General features: G+C 39.6%; 1 protein-coding gene across 3 annotated transcripts in view; it reads left to right on the top strand.

Moving 5' to 3' along the window:
• The first annotated feature begins 839 nt into the window (after nucleotides 1–839).
• Nucleotides 840–10578, top strand: part of phf2 (PHD finger protein 2) — a 32265-nt gene continuing 22526 nt past the window's right edge. For all 3 annotated transcript variants that reach the window (XM_054616275.1, XM_054616277.1, XM_054616274.1), the window contains exon 1: nucleotides 840–1123. In XM_054616275.1, coding sequence (XP_054472250.1) covers nucleotides 1026–1123 — 98 coding nt within the window. In that variant the 5' untranslated portion in view covers nucleotides 840–1025. The remainder of the gene's footprint in view (nucleotides 1124–10578) is intronic.

The raw sequence follows: 10578 nt of genomic DNA, 5'->3' as shown, positions 1-10578 counted from the left end.
TAGTCATGATACTTGACAAAAATGGCGAATCAATAAAAAGTTTCTGCAATGACATAATACATTTGATTCAAGATCTAATACATAACACATGCTCAATAAACTAGCCCTTAAATGGAATTCAGTTGTTACAGCAGCACAAAGGATGGAATAAATACATTTAAATAGAAAAGTAAACATTCAAAATAAAACAGGTTTTACACACACATATATTTCTGAGTATATATGTATACATACACATAAATCTGTATATATATATATATGTATACGTTTATAGAAATATAGACGTGTGTGTATATATATATATTTTTTTTTATATATAATATAATATTTTTATTATATACAAACATATATATATATGTTTGTTTATAATGATATGTAATTATTATATTGCACTTTTTAAATCTCGTTATTTTATTGGTTTATATATTTATCACCTAAACTCAATTACGTAATGGCATAAGAATCTCCATTTAGCTGATGGCAGAATGTAATATTTATTAAATGTCTATTCATTGTAATAAAAGCTTTTATTTTGCCTGTATTTGTTCGATGGAGGCTGTTGTGAGGAAACCCCAAAAAAAATAAATCCAATTTGCAGTGTTGATTGATCCGGACATTCATTCATCTGATTTGAGCTCCGCTAATTTAAACCTGCTCCCTGACGCAACTTTCACATTTATTTATTTTTGTTATTATTTATTTATTTCGCCACGACATCGAGGCTACGTTTTCCTCCTAGCTCCTTAATGTGACCGCCTTGGTGCCGTGCAGTCACCAGGGGGCATGCACATAGTAATAATAATAATAATGCATTTTCAGGAAAGCCTGCTACACGACGAGCCTCCATCGTTTCCACCACACGGCCGTGGTGTGATGGAGCTGCGCGTTTAGGGCTTCATGTGTCCGGCGGGTCTGCCCCTGGCTTTTTTTTTTCTCGGGGAAGATCATATTGGATCATATTGTTTGCAGGACGCCGTTCCTCCTGCAGCCCCCCCAGTCCATCCCGACGTAGTTGTGAATTGAACATGGCGACTGTACCAGTATATTGCATCTGCAGATTACCTTACGACGTGACCCAGTTTATGATCGAGTGCGACGCTTGCAAGGACTGGTTCCACGGCAGGTAAGACCGGATTGCTCGCCCTACTTCTGCTGGTTGTGGTGGTGGTTGTGTGTTTTTTGTGTGTGTGGCGGTTTGCATTTGTTTTAAACAAACAAAAATGGCGAGGTCTCGGCGCGTTTGACAGCTTTGTGGCTCTCGGTCGCCCCGTCTACATCTGAAGAGAGGCCGCTCGGAGAAGGAGAAGAAGAAGGCGGAGTTAAAAATATAGCCGAGCGGGGTTGTGACATTATTAAGCGAATAACACTAAACATATTTCTGTTTTTAAAAAAGTTCCGGTGGTTTATGGAGATGTGTCGGTGCGGGCTTCTTCTATTAATTGCGCTTAGCGGGTATTTCACATCCCGCATAGCGCTGAACTAATCCTCCGCTGTGGCGGGCGGGCAGCCTCGGCGGACTCGCCGCTCGTTTTGTCTCCCGTTTGACTCGCTCAAAAGCCGCTTTCATGGCCGACATTTCGTGTGCATTGTCTGTGTGAATGTCACAGCGAGAACCGCTCTACGTGCTTTCGCCGAGTGTGGTTTTCTGTTTTCTGTAAATCACGACCCGAGTCTGAGCTCAGCCCCCGTCCCAGCCTTCCTTGGCAGGCGGCAGCTATGGCTGACAATAGCCCGTACAGGATGCCCTTTAAGCTTCAGCAAATGCAACGCGGACGTTAACATTCGCCGACATTTATTTGTCTGCTCTGTGAGTTTAGCACGTCGGTGTTTTTGATTCACTGCGATTTTAAACGGGGGGGGGGGACGTCTCGTCCGCCGCCGCTCATCACTTTCCCCGCCGCGTATAAAGCTGCAATGATCCGGTCTGAATGTCTGTTATCACCGCGCTACATTTCCCTCCCGCCGTCGCAGTTTAGTTGCTACTGTCTGTCCCTGCACTCGGGGCTTTGTGTTTGTCATGTTTCACGCTGTTCGGCTTGTCTTTTTTGGGGGGAAGAGATCGTTTTGCTAATCGTGGTTTTTTTTTTCTCTTCGTTCGGCGAACAGCTCGTTCAGTATTTACGCGCCTGAACGTTAACCCTTTAATGCTCCGAGCTGCTCGGGCTGTACAGGTCGCTTTATCACATTACTGTATGCAATGTGGTGAATTCAATTCCGGGGGGGGGGGTCACGCGTCAGCATAAACCAATCAGACAGGGTAATGAAGAAAACCCCAACCTTTTAAATTTAGATCCTAAATGTTCCCACATCAGCTTAATACTGTTTACTACATCATTTATAATTTACATTCTATGAGTTCAACTCTGTAAGGTTATATCCCCTGATAAACGACAAAAAAATGTTTTTGTTAAGATAAATGTGTGGCTCTTACATCCCTGCTTATAATAAAATCCTATCATTCAGGATCCTGAGCTTGACCTCTATTAAGGGTTAAATTGAGTCATTGTGGGCTGCAGAGTGGTGTGGTGACTAGCACTGTTGCCCCACAGCAAGAAGGGCCCTGGGTTAGATTTCCAGGGCTGGACGTCCCCTCTGTGTGGAGTTTACATGTCCTCCATTGTCAGCGTGGGTTCCCTCCGGTTCTCCGGCTTCCTCCCACAGTCCAAAGACATGCAGCTCAGGGTTAATTGATTAATTATTGAATATTTTATTTCATTAATTAATAGGTTAATTGCCCGTAGGTGTGAATGTGAGCGTGAAAGGTTGTCTGTCTTGATGTGGTGGTCCTGCGATAGTCTGACGATAAGGGCTTAAAGATAACGAATAGATTAAGTAATTGAACTCAAATTACAAAATATATACTATATATATATATATATATATATATAATACAAACATATTCTATGTACCTACATGATATTATGTTCTTAGATGAGATGTGGATGTAATGGAGATACAGCACCTACATTTGCACTTTGTGTCCACATGCATGTGGCAAGAGGAGGTAATAACTGGTAATAACATTGTCAGATCATAGAAAACAGAGTGGGTAGTTTGTGCAGTGTGGATATAAGATATATTAAGATAAGATATGATAGCACACGGGTATGTGGTAGTGAGCATGTAGTAGTTATGTAGCCAAAATGAGGTAAATCAAGTCAAAATATTTTGGGGAACAATCTTATTTGCTGTCATAGAGTCAGATAAGAACACTTGAATCAGTTTCTTTTTCGAGACTGAGGTGTAAGCTTCACAAAGACACACAGTAGGGGGGGGGGCACTGCTAGACCAGCGCCATCAAAACTAGAAAAAAGACACTTTCCCACAACTTCTAAGCTGTGTTATTTAGGAGTCATCTTGGTATTGACCGCATTTGAGTCACAACAGTGACCAGGAGAGGTTCTTTTCCAGATGCTGCTTGCAGTTGTTGTGCCCATCTGTTGTTGATCTTACTGCTCCTAAAACCACAAAGACTTGTTTCTACTGTACGTCTCTGTTTTCAATGAACCGTCCAAAAGGCCGTGGATGTGCTTGTGTATTCAATGCGACTTCTGTGATCAAATGCGCCAGATCGGAACTCAGCATGTATCTGCATGCGTGTGTCCAGTTGAAACGGTGGATCAACGCTTTTAATTTCCTTAAAATTCTTCCCAATAAAAGCCTGGGTTATTTTTGCTGCTTGTTTTTCCTCCCTGCAGTATTAGTAGACTTCTTTCATTGAAGAATAGCTGCTGACAAAGTTCTGCTAATTCAGTGATGAACAAACTTTCCTTTAATGGAAAAAAAAATAGGAAATGTTGGGTTTTCATGAGCAGTAACAGGACTCAGAAGGCAGGTATAGCTGTTAGCTAAGCTCTGCTAATTAGGTGTAGAACACATTTTCTTATAAGTCCTTCACAATAAAAGTCTTCAAGGTGGTTTTGTAATTTAAAAGGTTTTATTTTGAAGGAACATAATAAATGTTGGGTTTTCATAAGCATTAACTGAACAGGTCTCAGAGAGCAAGTCTCAGCTGTGCTCAGGCCCTGGTTTTCCTACACTCTTCGCTTTGCTCTTCTCTGGAGAGGAACACCATAAGGGAGACATACGTTTGATACATTGAAAAAATGCTCAATGAGAGGTGGCATTTAGTTACAGAAGCTAGTGGCACTGTGACTCTATATTATCACCTTATAAAGTTGCAGAGGTGAACGTGTTAGCCTAGAGTGGCCCACTTACACCTCCAGCAGACAAGGAGCAAGATTATCCTCCCACTGACATTGTGTTTCTGGCCACCAGACAAATGGAATTTCAGGATTCACATTTCTTTTATCTCTGTTTGGTCTCCAGGAGCCTCATTGGGAATGTCTTAGCCACTGTGTGGGACACAACGACAGTAAATGGGTCGTAAAAACAAAACATGAGCTAAAACAGCTTATTCTCTGTGGTTTTGTTACAATGAGCAACCCCCTTTTAACACACACAATGTTAGCTTAGCGTAATTTCTGTCATTTGACTTACTGTAAATAAGGTAGAACTGCAGGGTAACTGTGCACAGTAAACAGACTTAGTATTTTCAGTTGAGAAGCAATTGTCAAAGAGTAGTTAGCGGCCAAGCATAAAATAAGTCAACACTTCCTGCTTCTGCTTCAAAATAAAAGCCTCCTGGTAGTTCACCGTAAAAGGTAGAAAGTAGTAGTGAAAATTCCAACCAAACATTAACCGCAACGTTGCATATAGGAGCTACAAAACTACTTTTAAAAATCTGTTCTCTGTGCATTGTTCACGTAGCCGGTCTGGCTGAGCATGCATGTTAGTGCATGTAAGTCTGAGTGAGCCTGCCCCACTGGCTAGCGAATAACTGCAGTTCTGCACTGCGCTGATACAGCAGTTAACGCTGATAATGCCGCCATGAACCCACAGTGTCGTATGAAAGCGTAGCACCAATTCTCCATTTCCCTCTGAGGTTAACACTCTTAGCTCTGTCAGCACCGTTGCCGTTGTTTGCACTCTTCATTTGGAATTTTGGAGTTTTGTCCCCCATGCATCCAAAAGTTACATACGGTAAGAAGATTTTTTTTAAATCAAGGTACGCCCATAAAAGAAACACTCCATAAATTCCCAGGTTTTTATTTAAAATAAAATAACTGAATAGCATCAGTCGATATGAAAACACAGTAGGCTGTTCCTCATCACTACAGTCTGTGACTCACCTGTAGACTATATTTCGAGATTGATAGATATATGCTGGAGATGCACAATGAAAACAGTTTGTGTAAGTTAACTACAATGTGTTCCTTTCATATCGGTTCCTGTTTGTCAGAAGCACTTATGGATCTGTCTTGACTTGACGTCAACAAGTCCTGACTGTCAGTGGATTAGCTCTGGGCTTTCACCACTCTGACATCGCAGTGTTGGTTCTGGCTGTTATTCAGCTACTGTATTGATAAAGTGTTAACGGTTACAGCTTAAGCTTAGTTTTTACTAAACAAATGGTTGCCGCACTCGGTCGTGCACCTCAGATATTTTGTACCTTGGCGCGCGGAACACGCTCACGTTTCTAAAAGTTAACTGATAAAAGGACTTTTACCAAGTTTAGGGATTATATCTAAATGCTATAGAAAAAAGTGGTCCTAAAAATCTTCATTTGAGAAAGTATTTTGCAGCCAAATCAAATAGTTAACAGGATATTAAACATTCGTTTCTATATAATGAATGTTATATTTGATTTTTTTCTTTACAGGGCTTGTAAAAGGCATCAAGTAGTCCATGAATTTGAGATATGAGTTTACAGAGAATTACAATCCTTCCTCAACATTGTGGAGGTTGGTTTATGGCTTTTTGCAGGTTACACCGATAGTCTATAGGCATACCTCTGGGTTAAAATCGTTGTCTTTTTGATTCTTTACAGTTCATTTTGTTTGTATGCCCTCTGGTGTTTCAGTGAATAATTCAGCGCACAGAGTATAAACGCCTCTGTTCATGTTAGTTTTATTTGCAGGGGGTTTTGCGATATCTGACAGTTTAAAATAATCCAAAAGCAATATGTATAATGTGTCTTGCCATAAAAAGTGAAGCACTGTAAACTGAATTCCATGGGAGCTAATGTCTATAACTATCTCTCCTTATCCTTACAAGTCATTTTTTCAGCATCAAGTAACAAGCTTTAGTGGAAATGATCCGGGTGATGCTCTGTTAGCCATATTGGACATCACAGGTCAGCTTTATTGTACATATCGGCTGTCCTGATAATAATGATCCTATCCTTGTATCGAGTACAGACATCCCTAGAGATCCTTTCCCACTGGACAAAATAAAGTAACTAACACTCCCTTATAACTGGCTTTTTTCTGCAGTGGGAAAGGTTACAATTGGCATTAATTCCAGGGACAAATGACTCAGATGATTAAAAAACATGCATATGCGCGCTCATTTTGCTGGAAAACGGTATATTGTTCTTGTTGTTTTGAGTAGTGACAACTCATTTCCCTGACTATATCGCTTTTTTCATATTAATTATACTTTCTGTGTGTATGCATAGTAGCTGACATTGCCCAGTGTGCATCAAATGACTGCATTTTACAGACATTTACTAGCTAACCCATGAACTGGCTAGTGACTAGCTAGCGCTACTATCTGGCTTCTCTCTAATGAGGCTAAAGAGACGACTCGTTTTGAAACAGAATCTCCTTCATGAGATCATTCACTTTGGAATACACTAGAACATGACTACATAATTTCACTCCCACGAAACATACACTGTTCTGTAATAGCACAGGTGGCTAATACTAGCAAACAACCTCCCAAAATGGCACTGGGAGAGCCTCTATGGTCTGTGAGGTACAACAGGATGGTAATGATACTGACAGAGGTCACTGAGCTAATGCAAGCTAAAGGCTCAAACATGCTAATAGTGCTATTGGAGCTATAATTTCACTGTTCAAAAATGAAAGAAATTCTGTAAAAGTAGAACTGCGATATAGATATGAAAGCTGTCCAAAAGGGATTACTACATGTAGCTGTCACTATTGATTTTCGTGTTTGCATAGAAAAAGAGTCGCATTTCAACGAGAGCTAGCGTCCAATTTTTATTGAGCTAAAGGTTGTCTTCACCCTAAATTATTTCTACATTCAAAAAATGTTGTAATGATTACATTTGAAATCCCAGAAACATTATTTGTGTCAATAAGCATTTTTTGCCATTCATGTATTTTTTATGATCATTTTGAAGTAGCGCCTTAGATAAGCTATATGAAAACTGCAATATTTTATTCAATTTCCCTTAATCGCCCAAAACATGTTCTTGGCACTAAATGGGATAAAGAGGTGCCTTTGCTGAATAAGTTCTGACATAGCCAATATTTAGCTCACATGATAAGCTGTTTCAGCTGTATGCTTCTTACCTGATATTACCGTAACGCGCAAATTCTTCGTCTTCGGACAGCTTGAAACATGGCAGATACCAGCTGACATGAAAGAACAATTCAAATTTGTCCAATTGAAACAAATTCCTGGAAACCTCTCTCCATTTGAGTTATTATGGCCATGGTGACTTTTTTTTTTCTTCATATTAGCAACCTCTACTTCTTCTACTGTGTTTACTGGCCGATTACAGCCATGTGTAGCCTATAGAGCCAACTTCTGACCATGCGTACTACGCTGCAGTCAAGTCTATTCGCTCATAACCAGTTGATGGAAACAAGCCTGAATCCCATTTCCTCTTTTGCGAAATTTCAATAGGTCATTTAAAATTTGCTTAGTGATTAAATGGAAACACGGTAAATATAAAAACTATTGTAGTACAAGGAAAGAAACGCCTCAGGTTGTTCGACAAACATGCAGCTTGGAAAAAGGACAGTCGTGTTGTTTGTTTCTCTACTGATTTGCGAGCTTGCGCGTCAACCAATGCCTTTGGTTGGTCACATAAACCTCACCTTGTTAGCGGTCGAAGCATATACCCCGAGCAAATGTAATTACATACTATTTACCTGTATTGTGTTCAATTATAATCAATCATATGTCAATCAAATAGCAAGCACTATTATTAGATGTCCCTGGGGATATCACAGTTTTATAAATCTCCTTTAAAAAAAATAAAAAATAGTATCAGCTTCCATTGAATTAGATTTTACATGTTGGTGTTTTGGAGTATAAACACAATGCATACTAAAAAGACTATTATGTAGTGTGGATGTGGGACACAGTCATTGTTTGTTTGTGGTTCAGTGATGTTATTATTAGTAGTCGTCGTAGTAATAGTAGTAGTATAATTATTGATCACAAATATGTGTTTTTTAGTAATACAAGCCTCCCAAATTCCCAACACTCTAATGTTAACTGATGGTATCATGTTATTGATGGTTTGTAGTTGGTATAACATGGACTTCAACATTTGTTCAATTACTTTTGTATTCATAGCATTTATTGTTCATCATGATTCATTCTTAACTTCTGCTTAGTCTGAACGGACTGAATCAAATTTAGCATGATTTCCTGAATGCTTTAATGAAGAATTTTAATTTAAAGCAAGAATTGAGTGGTAATATTTGATTTGTCTGGGATATGTTGGATAGTTGATGGTAGAGAAACAGCAATGATTTGACAGAGAATGAGGAGTGATGGTAGTAATGAAGAGACCCGTAGCTCTATGCATGACTGTTTCTAGCATGTCCATCTCAGTTTAATGAAGGCCTTTGATTTCACCTCCTACAGCATGTTATGATCAGACCTGCAGTATGTAATGTAGCCTGACCTTTAGTACTTACTGAGCAGCAGATATGGCAATGAATCTGTTTAAGGGCTACTCACCATTGCACTTTGAGAGAGAGAGAGAGAGAGACAGACTTTTTAAAAGAATGATCAAAATCAAAGCTGCTGAGGCCGAGATGTCCTGTCTTTTAGTATGGACCAAGCGCCAAACAACTGAATCCTACACTTCCCATCATGCTTCTCATTTGTGTATGTGTTTTTTTTTAACCTCTCCCTGCCTGGTAAACACTAAAATCTTTCGAAATTCCGTGCAACTCTGTTTGTAACACTAAATTTGCTGCTGTAATCCTGCAAATTTCCCCGCTGCGGGACTAATAAAGACTAATAAAAGATAATCTTATTTTATCTTACCTTATCTTAACTATGTATTCAAATTTGTAGAAATCAAAACCCAAATTGAGATAACTCTGATGACATCATCATGACATCATCATCAGTGCATTTTCTTACTTTAGAAAGCTCCACAGAAGATGTTATACAACCATTTTCACATACTGAGTAGTACAAACCGCTGATGACTTAAACTACGACTTAAGTGTAAAAATTTGTGGAGTGTGCCTTTAAATGGCTTTGTAAACCTGTCTTTACTACAGTGTAAGTGTTTACAGAGTGTATGATAATCCCCACACATAGATCTTTACCAACATTAGTGGCATAACAGTGATATACATACATCATGTATTATCGAGGCAGCAACCTCCGGTTCTGTCTAGTGAAGCCAATGAGGAAGGATCTTAAAACTTGCATTCTCTCTATTGGCCAGCAGGGGGCGACTTCCTGGTTATAAAAGGAAGTCTGGTTGTATAGAAGTCTAGGAGAAAATACTACTTGTTACTTAATTTATTTCCTCAGTAAACATTGTAAACATGAGTTTATGGTCTCAATCTCTAGTTTCAAGTCTTCTTCAATACAGCATGATGTTCATTTAGTAAATGATGGTCCATTTAGAGTCAAATAGACCATAAAGCAGAGCATGCTTTAGGGCGGGTCTACTGTGACTGACAGGTCTCTACCAGATCCACAGACGGCGTCTTTACGTCCGCATTCAAATTATGGTAACCTCTGTTCATTGGTTGCAAAAAAACAACATCCAAGATGGCGACAGCGAAACTGCCGAACTCAAAGCTTCAAAACGACAAACCAATGGGTGAAGTCCACTTCTTATATACAGTCTGTGGTGTTTTCACATAAAAAAAAGTGCAGAAACGTATCACATGACATTTTATCAGTCTCTGCAGAGGATAAGTCATTTCTCTTGCACCCCGAAGAGGAAGGTAAAAGGTCCAAGTCAGTTTCAGAAGTGTTCATGGACATCACACAGCGTTATGAAACAACTCAGATGTGTCGTATACTCAAGAAAACCATTCTGAAACCAACACAGCAGCAACAATGTAGAGAAGTTGAAGTGGAGGTAACCTGATCCTATGATCTGCATTTAGTCTCAAACCAGAAACTTGTCAGCTATTCTGGAGCTGCGCCACAGCTTTACTGTAGTCAAGGTGAGATGCATATAAAGTTCTCAGTCTTACTGAAACTCAAACTTCCTCCTTAGGTGGTTAAAAAAAAACATGTCCTAACCAAGAACTTTGTCCCGCTACTTGATGTGACCACACCTCGCTAAATTCTAAATGGACTCCTTGATACCACAAAAAGCTGTCAGTGAGAGAGAAAACATCTGTTTTTTTTTATGTACGTTTCATATTTAGTATGAATTGTAAGAGCTCTCCTCGGGGCCAGCGAGTCGAGGATCATGAGCAGGCATTTCCACGATGTCCTCCTCACACACTAGCCCGCCCGCTCTGGTATTTGCACTCAGTGAAAGAGAGCAGG

The sequence above is a fragment of the Anoplopoma fimbria genome, chromosome 17 (genome assembly GCF_027596085.1).
Source record: "Anoplopoma fimbria isolate UVic2021 breed Golden Eagle Sablefish chromosome 17, Afim_UVic_2022, whole genome shotgun sequence".
Taxonomy (NCBI): Eukaryota; Metazoa; Chordata; class Actinopteri; order Perciformes; family Anoplopomatidae; genus Anoplopoma; species Anoplopoma fimbria.
The sequence above is the reverse complement of the archived record's forward strand: the minus strand, read 5'-3'. Positions and strand labels throughout refer to the sequence as shown.